The sequence below is a fragment of the Trachypithecus francoisi genome, unplaced genomic scaffold (genome assembly GCF_009764315.1).
Source record: "Trachypithecus francoisi isolate TF-2019V2 unplaced genomic scaffold, Tfra_2.0 Lachesis_group10, whole genome shotgun sequence".
Classification (NCBI taxonomy): Eukaryota; Metazoa; Chordata; class Mammalia; order Primates; family Cercopithecidae; genus Trachypithecus; species Trachypithecus francoisi.
In genome coordinates this window covers 70,412,748-70,426,909 of record NW_022681455.1, presented here as the reverse complement: position 1 = coordinate 70,426,909, position 14,162 = coordinate 70,412,748, and the positions used below count along the sequence as shown (strand labels likewise).

The 14,162-nt window shown below is 48.4% G+C and overlaps 2 protein-coding genes across 2 annotated transcripts; one reads left to right on the top strand and one right to left on the bottom strand.

The window, feature by feature from the left end:
• The first annotated feature begins 5,379 nt into the window (after positions 1 to 5,379).
• Positions 5,380 to 6,879, top strand: OOEP (oocyte expressed protein). Its single transcript, XM_033217666.1, has 3 exons — positions 5,380 to 5,812; positions 6,027 to 6,206; positions 6,568 to 6,879. The coding sequence occupies exons 1-3, from the start codon at positions 5,623 to 5,625 to the stop codon at positions 6,645 to 6,647; spliced, it is 450 nt and encodes a 149-aa protein (XP_033073557.1). The 5' UTR covers positions 5,380 to 5,622; the 3' UTR covers positions 6,648 to 6,879.
• Positions 6,880 to 10,884: 4,005 nt separating this feature from the next.
• KHDC3L (KH domain containing 3 like, subcortical maternal complex member) lies at positions 10,885 to 12,544 on the bottom strand. Its single transcript, XM_033219912.1, has 3 exons — positions 12,240 to 12,544; positions 11,874 to 12,053; positions 10,885 to 11,595 (listed from the first exon to the last, which is right to left on the bottom strand). The coding sequence occupies exons 1-3, from the start codon at positions 12,406 to 12,408 to the stop codon at positions 11,291 to 11,293; spliced, it is 654 nt and encodes a 217-aa protein (XP_033075803.1). The 5' UTR covers positions 12,409 to 12,544; the 3' UTR covers positions 10,885 to 11,290.
• Between the last annotated feature and the right edge of the window lie 1,618 nt (positions 12,545 to 14,162).

Sequence of the window (14,162 nt, the reverse complement as noted above, 5' to 3'; positions counted from 1 at the left end):
GAGGTTGCAGTAAGCTGAGATCTCGCCATTGTACTCCAGCCTGAGTGACAGACTCTGTCTCAAATTAAAAAATTATTAATTAATTAAATAAAATCATGTTTCTTTGGGCTCTGTGTATAAGGATCAACATCAGATCTTGACAGTGAAGTGAACCCAGGGTCCTTAATTGAGATAGATGTGGAATGTTGTATTCGAAAACCCCTTGTCCAAAACAGCTGCGACTGAGTTGTAAATTAAGGCTGTTTCTCTGTATCAGAGTGACTTAGGAAAACAAACAAAAAAAGAGAAACAAAATTAAAAAATAAAGTGACTTAGATCCTCCAGGCAAGAATGGATGTTTCATTGTTACTGATATACACATTTAAACAGTACCTTTTCTGATAGTCTGTAATTTTAGAGAATACTGTTCCTCATTGAGTAAGAACATAATAGTCATTCAAAAATGGGAGATCAGCCACTTTGTGGTGGCTTACACCTGTAATCACAACACTTTGAGAGGCTGAGGTGGGTGGATTACTTAAGGTCAGGAGTTCGAGACCAGCCTGGCCAACATGGTAAAACCCCGTCTCTACAAAAAGTCACCTGGCCATGGTGGCAGGTGCCTGTAATCCCAGCTACTCTGGAGGCTGAAGCAGGAGAATCAGCTGAACCCGGGAGGCGGAGGTTGCAGTGAGCCGAGATTGTGCCACTGCACTCCAGCCCAGGCAACAGAGTGAGACTCCATCTCAAAAAAATAAATAAGGGCCGGGCGCGGTGGCTCAAGCCTGTAATCCCAGCACTTTGGGAGGCCGAGACGGGCGGATCACGAGGTCAGGAGATCGAGACCATCCTGGCTAACACGGTGAAACCCCGTCTCTACTAAAAACTACAAAAAACTAGCCGGGCAACGTGGCGGCGCCTGTAGTCCCAGCTACTCGGGAGGCTGAGGCAGGAGAATGGCGTGAACCCGGGAGGCGGAGCTTGCAGTGAGCTGAGATCCGGCCACAGCACTCCAGCCTGGGTGACAGAGCGAGACTCCGTCTCAAAAAAAAAAAAAATTAAATAAATAAATAAATAAATAAAAGGGGAGAGATCATTATGACAATTTACAGCTGCAGCATGTCTTTGGGAGAAACTTAATTTTGCAGCTGGTTTTATCTGTGTCTGTCTCAACCTGCTATAAATGATGGCAGATTTATCTTTTCTCTCATGGATATAGTTATATAATATAAAACTTAATTTTATATAAATATATACTATATATAAGAATATATAAATTATAAATATTATATATAAGTATATATATGTTTTATATATTAAAAAAAGAGAGAGAGAGTCCAGGCTGGAGTACAATGGTGCCATCATAGCTCATTGCAGCCTCTAACTCCTGGACTAAAGGGATCCTTCTGCCTCCAGCTCCCAGAGTAGTTGGGACTACAAGGCATGAGACACCACACTGGATTAATTTTTAATTTTTTTGTAGAGACAGGGCCTCCTTATTCTGCCCAGGCTGGTCTACAACTCCTGGCCTCAGGCAGTCCTCCCATCTCCCATAGTATTGGGATTACAGGCCTGAGCCATCCCTCTAGGCTCACTAATCTAATTTTTACTTTGTCTTCTCTTAGCTGGGAAAAGGTAGTTCTCTTCGTAAAGAGGTGGCTTGGAGGGGATTCTAGAAATGCTTAGAAAGCTCAGCTTCACCTTAAATACGACCAAAGCTACTCAAGTATGTCAGCAAGGAAAGTCTGTTTTTTAAAAGAAGAATTGGCTGGGTGCGGTGGCTCATGCCTATAATCCCAGCACTTTGGGAGGCTGAAGCAGGTGGATCACCTGAGGTCAGGAGTTCAAGATCAGCCTAGCCAACATGGCGAAACCCCGCCTCTACTAAAAGTACAAAAATTAGCTGGGCATGGATGGCAGGAACCTGTAATCCCAGCTACTCAGGAGGCTGCGGCAGGAGAATAGCTTGAACCTGGGGAGGCAGAGGTTTGAGTGGGCCAAGATCGCGCCACTGTACTCCAGCCTGGGCGACAAGAGCGAGACTCCGTCTCAAAAAAATAAATAAATAAATAAATGAAGAGTTAAGTATGAGATCAGTCTCCCTTCCCCCATCAATAAATTAAAACAAAGATTAGGAGACATATTTTAACAGTTCCAGTAAAAACTCCAGACTAGGCTGGGCACGGCTCATGTTGTAATCCCAGCACTTTGGGAGACCAAGGCAGGAGGGTTGCTTGAGCCCAGGAGTTCTAGACCAGCCTGGACAATATGATGAAACCACATCTCAAAAAACAAAAACAAAAAATTCCAGACTATGATCACACAGGCAAATATATAGAGAAGGTAAGGTGAAAGGAGAATTATGTGTTTGACTACGATTTCAGGGCTAGGGGCAGGCCTGGAATCTGAGTCTTTTTTACCATCTCTGCAACCATCATCTTTTGTTGCTGGTCGGATTGGGGTTGGCTTCAAGTTTTGGTCCTGTAGATCTGATTGGCTCTGTACCACAGAAGCGGAGGGCTGGCCAAACACATGGGAGTGAGTCCTGGAAAGGGCCTAGTCATACAGGGGCCTCTGGGGTTCCACATCACTGGATGAAGGCAGCCAGGCATTATGACTTTCATAGACTCCAGGTACTTTTAGTGGAGCCCCTTTCCCCCATTCAAAAAATACATAAAATTGTATGTTATTTTTATTTTATTTTTTTAGAGATGGGGTCTCGCTCTGTCACTCACACTAGAGTGCAATCATAGCTCACTGCAGCGTCAACCTTGTGCACTCAGGCTATCCTTCTTCAGCCTCCCAAGTAGCTGGGACTACAGGCGCATGTCACCAAAACCAGCTAATTATTTTATTTTTTGTAGAGACAGGTTCTCTCTATTTTGCCCAGGGTGGTCTCAAACTCCTAAGCTCAAGTGATCCTCCCCCCTCAGCCTCCCAAAGTGATGGGATTAGAGGCATGTATATATATTTTAAAAATATATTTAAAAAATATATTTTCGGCAAGGCGCAGTGGCTCAAGGCTGTAATCTCAGCACTTTGGGAGGCCGAAGTGGGTAGATCACCTGAGGTCAGGAGTTCGAGACCAGCCTGGACAACATGGTGGAACTCCACCTCTACTAAAAATACAAAACTAGCCGGGCATGGTGGTGCATGCCTATAATCCCAGCTACTTGGGAGGCCTAGGCAGGAGAATCACTTGAACCTAGGAGGCGGAGGTTGCAGTGAGCTGAGATTCGCCATTGCACTCCAGCCTGAGCAACAAGAACGAAACTCCGTCTCTAAATAAATAAATAAATAAATAATTGCATACTTAAAATATTCTGGCCCTGGCCAGCTGCAGTGGCTCATGCCTATAATCTAACATTTTGGGAGGCCAAGGCGGGAGGACTGCTTGAGCCCAGGAGTTTGAGACCAGCCTGGGCAACAAAGGGAGACCTCTGTCTCTACAATGGGTGCGATGGCATGCACCTGCCCCAGCTACTCAGTGAGCTGAGATCATGCCACTGCATTCCAGCCTGGGTAACAGAGTGAGACCCTGTCTCAAAAAAGAAAACAAAAGAAGAGAAGGAAAGAAAAGGAGAGAGAAAGTGAGAAAGAATCTTCCAGCCCTTAAGAGCTCTATGGAAGGCCGGGCGCGGTGGCTCAAGCCTGTAATCCCAGCACTCTGGGAGGCCGAGACGGGCGGATCACGAGGTCAGAAGATCGAGACCATCCTGGCTAACACGGTGAAACCCCGTCTCTACTAAAAAATACAAAAAACTAGCCGGGCGAGGTGGTGGGCGCCTGTAGTCCCAGCTACTCGGGAGGCTGAGGCAGGAGAATGGCGTGAACCCGGGAGGCGGAGCTTGCAGTGAGCTGAGATCCGGCCACTGCACTCCAGCCTGGGCAACAGAGCGAGACTCCGTCTCAAAAAAAAAAAAAAAAGAGCTCTATGGAACATCAATTTGCTCTGGCTCCTTTCCCATTTTGATCTCGGGCTGGCATCAGGCCCATTGCAGGATCCCTGGCACCCCGAGAAGCTAACCCAGATGGTGGGAGAAGTGTTCTATTAACCCGGCCAGGTCGACTCAGTGCATCTCTCCACCTCAGTCTCTGGTGTTGGCTTCCATGCACTCGGGAAAACTGCCCACTTGTCCCCAGGCTTCCAAGGAGGCCCACATGACCATCTGAGTTCCCAAAAGGTTTCCTTGCGCAATAGCCCTCTCGTTTTGGCAGGCTCAGGTGCAAAGGCTTATCGGTCTCCCCAAAGCTGAGAGGCGTGACACTAACACTTGCGAATCAGATTCTGGCCTCTCACTGAGCAGAGAAGTTCTTTCCTCAGGGGAGAGCAGTAATCCCACAGGATCATTTCTTCCCTGGGGAAGAAATAACTGAACTAGCCACTGTTGGGTTACACCTGAGACTGAGTTGTCTGAGACTAACTGCTTCACAGTGTCCAGCATGCTGGGGATTTATGTGGGGTTTATGGCAGAAGATCCCTACAAGCTAATGGGGTACCATCTTTTTCACACCAGGAAATGGAATTTGAGAGAAGTTAACTTATTCCTGTGTGGCTCAGATCACCACAGTCCCCCTGAAGAAGCCGTTAAAATTCTATACATGCTGGGTAAAATATTCTTTATCTACAGCAATGTAAGTGCATCTCATGATTAGATTGAGGTTTTAAATTTTTTTAGATTTATTTTTGGGGTCTCGCTCTGTCACCCAAGCAGGAGTGCAGTGGTGTGATCATGGTTCACTGCATCCTCAAACCCCTTGGCTCAAGCGATCTGCTGGCCTCCGCCTCCTAAAGTGCTGGGATTACACGCGTGAGCCACAATATCTGACCTTGATTAGGTTAAGGTGTTTTTCTGTTTTTTGTTTTTTGTTTTTTGTTTTGAGATAGACTCTCACTCTGTCGTCCAGGCTGGAGTGTAGTGGTGCCATCTTGGCTCACTGCAACCTCTGCCTCTGGGGTTCAAGCAATTCTCCTGCCTCAGCCTCTCGAGTAGCTGGAATTGCAGGTAACCACCACACTCCCGGCTTTTTTTTTTTTTTTTTTTTTCTGAGATGGAGTTTTGCTGTTGTTGCCCAGGCTGGAGTGCAATGGTGTGATCTCGGCTCACCGCAACCTCCACCTCCTGGGTTCAAGTGATTCTCCTGCCCCAGCCTCCCGAGTAGCTGGGATTATAGGCATGCGCCACTATGCCCGGCTAATTTTTTGTATTTTTAGTAGAGACTAGGTTTCTCCATGTTGGTCAGGCTGGTCTCGAACTTCTGACCTCAGGTGATCCACCCGCCTCAGTCTCCCAAAGTGCTGGGATTACAGGCGTGAGCCACTGTGTCTGGCCCACATCCATCTAATTTTGTATTTTTAGTAGAGATGGGTTTAGTAGAGATGGATACCCAACAGGAGGCCAAATGAATACTAGTTCAAAGTCAAAGAGGCAATCCCGGCGACTGAGGCAGCACAGGAAGTGCCCCATGTGGCGCTAGGCCCGGGCGTCGATTGCCCCGGCTCACCCCGACGCGGTGCGAGGCGCCGCCGGAAGGGGCGGAGCGGGTCGAATACGGTAAAAGAGAGCCCGTGCTTCGCGCCTGGGTCTGGAAGAGGTCCCGCGAAAGCCGCCTCGAGCGCGCTCCGCGGCTGCTGGTCCCAGTATGGTCGATGACGCTGGTGCTGCTGAGTCCCAGCGGGGCAAACAGACCCCGGCCCACTCCCTGGAGCAGCTGCGTAGGTTACCACTTCCGCCGCCGCAGATTCGCATCCGGCCTTGGTGGTTTCCGGTGCAGGAACTGAGAGAGCCTTTGGTGTTCTACCTGGAGGCGTGGCTGGCAGACGAGCTCTTTGGTGAGCGACCCCGGGTGTGCTAGTGGGCTGTCCACCTCCAGTCTGAGAGAGACTCGGCAGAGCAGCTCTCTAAAGCTTCTTTCCCAGATTCGCAAGCCAGAAGTGTTACAGTGATTGCCCACCTTCCAGCTCTTCCCTTCCCTGGCCAACATTCCCTTAAAATTCAGCTTGTAACCTGCCACCGTGCGGCCCCTCAGAGTCTTGACTTGTTTAGGCCCCGACAGAGCCATGATTCCAGAAATGGAGTGGACGAGCCAGGCCCTGATGACAGTGGACATAGTGGACTCTGGGAACCTAGTCGAAATCACCGTTTTTGGACGGCCCAGTGTACAGAATCGGGTGAAGAGCATGCTCCTGTGCCTGGCATGGTTTCACCGAGAACATCGTGCCCGAGGTGAGGGTCTTTGAGAACCAGCATGTGGAGGAAGCCACGAGTGACCATACTGGCCTTGCTCGGTTTCCTTCCATCCTCCCTTAACCTTCTCAAAATTGCTTGGTTTCCAGACCCCAGGGGCTGCACGAAGTTTGTTGGGAGGGGATCCCGGGGTGGGACCTTGGGAAAGTCAGCGAAGATCTGATACATTCAGGCCCATCACTGCCCAAGTCAGCCTCAGCTGGGTTATGACGCTATCGCAGATGCCAGGTTTGGAGCCTCCACCGCAGGTCTTTCTCTCCCCAACTCCCAATCACGGAGTAGTTCGAAACAGCGAACACTTTTCCCTGTCCATGGTTAGTATCAACTGCTTCTCTTCCAGCTGAGAAGATGAAACACCTTGAGAAGAACTTGAAGGCCCATGCATCAGACCCCCACTCTCCCCAGGATCCTGTTGCTTAAGACAACATAGTTACTGTCGGGAACATCTTAAGAACTTTCCAACTTTTTTTGCTAAAGTTGAAGAGAAGCAAGTATAGTATTCCTAAATCCCTGCATTCCTTTTTCCTGTGTCTTGATGGAATGTGGTTTATTTTGTTGCAAGAGTGAGCTTGAACTATTCTAATAAAGAAATGGCTATTTTGCCAATGGTATTAAGATCTTCACACACTTATAATAAAGCAAATTTATAAAAGATTGACTCTTACTCATGTTTTGATATGAAGGGTGGGCAGAAGGCTGGCAGGTTGTAGTTTTGTAGGTTTTTGGGTTTTTTTTTTTGTTTTTTTCTTTCTGAATTCCCATCATTTTGAAACTCCTAATCCTTCTATAATTTTATGGTCAGAATGAGGCCCTCACCCACAGGGGGCAGATATGCAGGGTCAGATAACCTCACAAATGGTGATCTGTTTTGTTTTTACATAATTGGCTGTCAAACTTTAAAGCTTGTAAAAAATCACCTTGGGAGTTTGTTAAAACACAATTTCCTAGGCTCATTCTCCAGAGAATTCTGATTCAGTACTGTTGGGATGGGGCTTGTAATTTGCATTTCTGATGAGCTCACAGGTACTACCAAAGCAGCTTATCTGAGGCTCTCACTTTGAAGCTGGTAATTGACCCTCCGAAGAGCACCAGCTGTGCGTTTTCCTGGAGTGGGGCGTCCGTCTGGCACAGGATGACATTCCAACAAGCAAGCCTGGGCGGTCAGCATTCATTAATGGTAGCTTTGCGATTCACCACGGAAAAACGGGGATCCCTGGCACCTTGGCTTGTGGATGGCGCCCTGCCTTGGAGCCGGCTGTCTCCCTTTTTCTGCAAGGCGAGGCTACACAGGTGTCCGGCATGGGCCAGGTTTTTTTTCCATTACGTGTTGTACTGAGATTACCAATCTCTGCAAAACAGCTCCTATCCTTGCTGCCCCACTTTCTGGAAGTAGCATTTTTGGGGTGAAAGGTGTCAAAAGCCCTGTGGCTTCAAGCGCAATTAGGATTGGTTTGTCTCATGGAATTTATTCACTCCTTGGCAATAAAGTGTTCCAGCCTTTTGCAAGCATTTTAAACTCACAAGTCTCTTTAATTGTGCATTTTTGATTAGAGGTGATGTTGAATATTTTCTTTGTTTCAGTTTTACATTTTTCTTTATTCATTCCTTTCTTGACTTCTTTCAAATGGTGAAGATAAGGATTTTTATTTATCTCTATAAGCTTTTGTAACAATGGTCTGTTATTACCAGCATTTTCCACCCTCTTAAATTTTTTTTTTGCATGTGAAAGATTTTTATTTTATGTAGTTAAATCGATTACTGTTTCCTACGTGTTCTCCCATGTCCCCACCCTTTTAAGTTTAAGAGCTCCTAATTTTCTCCCATAGAAATTTGATTAATTCTTTCAGGTTTTTCCTGGTATGATTTTTAATGTTTGTTTATTTATTTATTTAGAGATGGAGTCTTGCTCTGTCACCCAGCCTGGAGTGCAGTGGTGTGATCTCAGCTCACTACAACCTCCGCCTCCCTGATTTAAGCAATTCTTCTGCCTCAGCCTCCCAAGTAGCTGGGATTACTGGCATGTGCCACCACACCTAGCTAATTTTCATATTTTTAGTAGAGACAGGGTTTCACCATGTTGACAAGGGTAGTCTCAAACTCCTGACCTCAGGTGATTCTCCCGCCTGGGCCTCCCAAAGTGCTGGGATTAGAGGCATGAGCCACTGCACCTGGCCCTGGTGGGATTTTTATTTTTATTTATTTTTATTTTATTTTCCTTTTTGAGATGGAGTCTCACATTGTTGCCCAGGCTGGAGTGCAGTGGCATAATCTCGGCTCACTGCAACCTCCATCTCCCAGGTTCAAGCAATTCTCCTGCCTCAGCCTCCAGTGTGGCAACCTCTCCTGTTCCTCCACACTAAGCAGCTGGCTTGACTTGATGACATCTATAATTCCAGCATGATACAGAGTTTCCATTTATTGGGTGTTTAGAGAAAGAAGCAACCATATGAATAGGTGAAACTTAAAGTGTCAGTTCCAGGAAAGATGTTCATAGATGTTTTGGATGAGTTGAAAAGGTTGTGAGGGCCGGACACGGTGGCTCAGGCCTGCATTCCCAGCACTTTGGGAGGCTGAGGCAGGCGGATCACCTGAGGTCAGGAGTTCAAGACCAGCCTGGCCAACATGGTGAAACTCCGTCCCTACTAAAAATACAAAAATCAGCGAGGCATTGTGGTGGGCGCCTGTAATTCCAGCTGCTTGGGAGGCTGAGGCAGGAAAATTGCTTAAACCCGGGAGGTGAAGATTGCAGTGGAATGCCAATGCATTTCAGCCTAGGTGACAGAGCAAGACTCCGTCTCAAAAACAAACAAAAAAAGTAGACTTGCCTTCTTAAATGTTAAAACAGTCTACAAAGCTACTTAATTAAAATAGGAGGTAGACAGCAGAAAAAGTAAAGTTACACATGAACATAGATTGGTTAACACTGAATTTGGTCAAGGACAATGAAAACAGCTTGTAAAGGAGAGAATCCAACATTCTGGTAAGGTGGGTATTACACAGAGAAAGACAAAAAACATACACATTGAGTTTTAGTTCTGCTCGGATGCATCCTCATTTGAAACTGATTTTGTGTTGATTTTAAATTTAAAATGTTCTAAAGTTCTTCTAAAATTAGTCAACTATTTTAATAAAATGATTACCAGTTAAAAGTTGCTAATAGGCCGGGCGCGGTGGCTCAAGCCTGTAATCCCAGCACTTTGGGAGGCCGAGACGGGCGGATCAGGAGGTCAGGAGTTCGAGACCATCCTGGCTAACACGGTGAAACCCCGTCTCTACTAAAAAATACCAAAAAAAGCTAGCCAGGCGAGGTGGCGGGCGCCTGTAGTCCCAGCTACTCGGGAGGCTGAGGCAGGAGAATGGCGTAAACCCGGGAGGCGGAGCTTGCCGTGAGCTGAGATCCGGCCACTGCACTCCAGCCTGGGCGACAGAGCGAGACTCCGTCTCAAAAAAAAAAAAAAAAAAGTTGCTAATAAGTTTTTGTAAATTCAGCTTTATGTGGTAATTCCCTTATTGTAAGGTACATGATTATTTTAAACTCGAGTGATAATTAGTGGTGACAAAAAGTTTGTGATAGACATTCCCCTGACATTTAAAGTTAGCTTTGAACTTTTAAAAATTACTAGTGATTGGCGGGGCGTGGTGGCTCATGCCTGTAATCCCAGCACTTTGGGAGGCCCAGGCGACGGGCGGATCACCTGAGGTCAGACCAGTCTGGTCAACATGGTGAAGCCCCTTCTCTACCAAAAACGCAAAAATTAGCTGGGCATGGTGGCGCGGGCCTGTAGTCCCAGCAACTGGGGAGGCTGAGGCAGGAGAATCGTTTGAAACCGGGAGGCAGAGGTTGTGTTGAGGCGAGATTGGGCCACTGCACTCCAGCCTGGGGGACAGAGCGAGACTCCGTCTCCAAAATAAAATGAAAATTATGTGATTCTTGGTTAAAAAAAAAAAAATCCTAATTAAATCCTAATTACAGAATTACTGCGTGCTACTGTTTAATCCTAGCACCCAGCTGTTGGCTTGCATTCTTCTAGATTAATTCGCAGGCTCAGGGACCTGCATCCCAGTGCCCTGACCAGAGCTGTGACCCGAGGGAAGCCAAAGTGTTCTCTGCTCCGGCTCCTCGCTGCCATAGTAACCGAGGAAAGAGTAGCCGGTGCCTGTATCTTGCTGGTGTCCACGACCTTCCTGGAAGGTGGATGACCCAAGCAAGACCTGAAGACGGCAAGAGTGCAGCCGGAGAGTGCAGCTCGGCTCTCTTCGTTTCCCCCTTCCCCAATGTAATTTTCCCCAGCGGGGAAAGTGTTCTGTGGCAGCGTCGACATACACCCACGGCCTTCCAAATCCAGCTGGCCCCCAAGCGACCCTGTTTTCTCATCCCAAGTCACCTTGAGTAGAACCACAGCGGGCTTGGAGAGGTTTCCTAGTGGGCCGGAGAGGCTTCTCACCTGTTAAAGCCAGATGCGCGCGGTTAAGGAGTACAAGGGGCACACCGGACCACAGCCAGGGAAGATTGCGACCCCGGGTGGCTAGGAGCCAGAAACCCCACCTGTCTCGAGGTAGAGAGCGGCTCAGGGCAGAACTGGGCTGTTGGAGGAATACGCCTTTCCCTCCCCTCTACCTTCCAAAATACAGACGTCAGGGAAATGCAATTGTTTATTAGAACTCAAGTTTGTGTTGACAACCACTCAGCAGAAGGTGTAAAACAAAAACAATCCACATCAACCTCCCCCGCCACCCCAGCTTCCTGGACTTAAGTAGCGGGGGGCTTCCACTTTGCAATTATTTATTAGAACTCAAGTTTGTGTTTGAAGCCATTCAACAGAAGGGGTAAAAAAAAAAACAATCCACATCATCCACCCCTACCTCAGCTTCGGGGGCTTAAGTAGGGGGCGGCTTCCAGTTTGCAATTCTTTATTAGAACTCAAGTTTGTGTTTGCAACCATTCAACAGAAGGGGTAAAACAAAAAATCCACATCATCCTCCCCCCAACCGCAGCTTCTGGGCGAAGTACGGGCTTTCACTTTAACCCCTGACTGGCTCTGGCTCCAGGGCCCGAGATGCCTTCATAATCTGGTAACTGGGGCCCGGGCATCCTCGCGAAACCGCTGGGTCACTGCCTTGCTGGCAGCTTCGGGGGATTGCTGGGTCCCCGACTGTTTGGCAGCCTCCAGAGATTGCTGGGTCCCGGTCTCCCGCACCTCCACCGGAGAACCCTGTGTCCCGACCTCCCGGACCTCCACCGAACGCTGGGTCCCGGCCTCCCGGACCTCCACCGCACGCTGAGTCCCGGCCTCCTGGACTTCTGTTGAAGACCGCTGAGTCTCGGCCTTCTTAGTGGCGACATCCTGGGCGAGCGCCTTTCCTGAGCCTGGAAGAAGAGCAGTGTGCGGAGGCCACAGCTGTGTCCCTATATCCTCTCCAAAAGAGGACAGTCACCCAAGCGGCCTGCGGGAGTAGGACCAGGAATCCCAGAATGCGGGTTCACTTTGGCCTTCTGGATCCATGGCAATCGCCCCCTCCCCCACCCACTAACCGGGGGCCGACTGGGAGGGCGAGACTGCAGCCCCAGCAGCCAGGAAACCCCAGGATCACTCCTACGGAGCCAGAGTTTGCTCCAGGGAGCCCCATTCCCAGCCCCGTCCGTACCTTTCGCCTGGAGCTGGCGGTGATAGTCAGCCAAGTTCATGATCATCTTGATTGTGTCCTCCTGGTAAGAAGGCCTCCCAAATACCAAGATCTCAGCCTCGCCGTTAGGGTCCAACCGATTCACATGAATCAAGATTTGGGACATACCCTGGACGTGCGGGATGCGTTCTCGGCCCCTGCCTGCGCGGGTAGCAGAGAGGCTGTGAGGGACAGGTGGCTCCCGGGGGTCTTGGGAGGGGAAGGTGGAAGGAGGAGACAGCCAGAGGGCATTGGATACTGGGGAGGCTTGCCCTGGAACGCAGTGGGATGTGGGTGTGGGCGGCAGAAAGAAGCCGCATGGGGGCTGCCCCTCCTTGCTCCACTCACCGAAGATCTTTTCCACCAGCCAGACCTCAAGGCGAACTACCTTCGGATTCTTCAGGAACTCAGAGTGGAACCAGGAGAACCGCTTAGGAAGGTGACCAAGCACCTCGACTGGCATTGCTTTTGGCTGCATCAGTTGCACGAGCGTCGGAAACCGCCTGGGAGTGTCCATGCTGCGGCCGGTCCTGCAGGAGACAACACCACCACAACAAACCCAAAGGCCAAGCTGGAGCTAGGCGACTAGAACTGCGGTTCCGCCTAGGCCTTATTTAAATGGCTTTTGGCCAGCCCCTCCTCTCCAACCGCGCCCTTCTCATTGGGTCCCAGGCCTCGCCTCCGCCTCCAGGAGCCCCGGCTTTTTCCCAGGCAGCGCAAGTGCACCGGTTCCTGCGTTGCTCTCAGAGTGTCCCTTCTGACAGGAGCAGCCCTTTCCCCAGCGCACCCGGTAGGAGGAACCGGGCTCTGGGCACCAGGAATCCGCTGTTGCCCAGCGGGAGTCTTAACCATGGACTCAGGAAGGCGTGGACAAGCCCAGTATCTCTCCCAGAGGAAGGAACTGATACTTGCAGAATGAATACTTCATAGGTCCCTCACTCGCTTCTGATCCCTGGCCACTACGTTTCCTCCCTCTGGCACCAGGTTTTCAGATTATTCTGTCACTTGCCTGAGACAGCTGAGAACAGAGCAGAATAAGGGCCTGCCTTTTTGTTTTGTTTTGTTTTATTATAGGGTCTGTGTAGTGAGATTTGCATAGTAAAAAAAAGGGATAGAAAAACGTTATGGGGTCTGGCTATGTTGCCCAGGTTGGCTTCAAACTCCAGGGCTGAAAAAAATCCTCCCTCTTTAGCCTCCCCAGTGGTGGGACTATAACACGCTTTTAATTAATGCAGCAATGAACACACCTAACCACAGATGGTTCTCGTGGTTTGGACACCAGAGGAGATTCCTTGAAAATTTTTGACATCTCTGTTCTTTTTTATTTTTAATTTTTTAAATTTGAGACAGGATCTCTGTCACCCAGGCTAGAGGGCAGTGGTGTGATTATAGCTCACTGCAGCCTCCAACTCCTGGGCTCAAGAGATCCTCCCTCCTCAGCTACAAGCCTCTGACACCGTGCCCAGTGATGCCTCTGTTCTCTAAATAATACAAATATATTTGTCTCTTCCTTCCTTTCCTTTTTCCTTTCCCTCTTCCTTTCCTTTCTCCTTTCCCTTTTCCTTTCCTTTCTTTTCCCCTTCCCTTTCTGACAAGGGTTCGTTATGTTGCCCAAGCTGGTCTCAAGCAATCCTTCTGGCCTGGGCAAAATGATAAAACTCTATCGCTACAAAAAAAAAAAATACAAAAATTAGCTGGGCGAGATTGCGCACCCCTGTAGTCCCAGCTACTCGGAAGGCTGAGGTGGGACAATCACCTGATCCCAGAGAGGCTGAGGCTGCAGTAAGCAGTGATGGTGCCTCTGCATTCCCCACGGGGTGACAGAGTGAGACCCTGTCTCAAAAAATAATAATAACCGAGCCAGGTGCAGTTGCTCACGCCTGTAATCCTAGCACCTGGGAGGCTGAGGCGCGTGGATCATGAGGTCAGGAGATCGAGACCATCCTGGCTAATATGGTGAAACTCCACCTCTACTAAAAAAAAAAAAAGTGTGAAAATAATAACTGTTTTAAATGTGTTGCTATAAGACAAATAATAATTTATAATTTATTTTTATTCAGTATTGAAACACTAAAGAGAACTTCAGGTTTGCCACATTAATAGGCCAAATGTATATATTCAGGCCGCGCCTAGCCGGCCGAATATATTTGATATATAGGCATGATTTAGTAGTTGGGAAATTCTTACTTGCTAATTGAGACAATTAAAGTACTTTGCCAAACAACAAGAAAAACAACCCCATTAAAAACTGGGCAAAGCCGGATGCAGTGG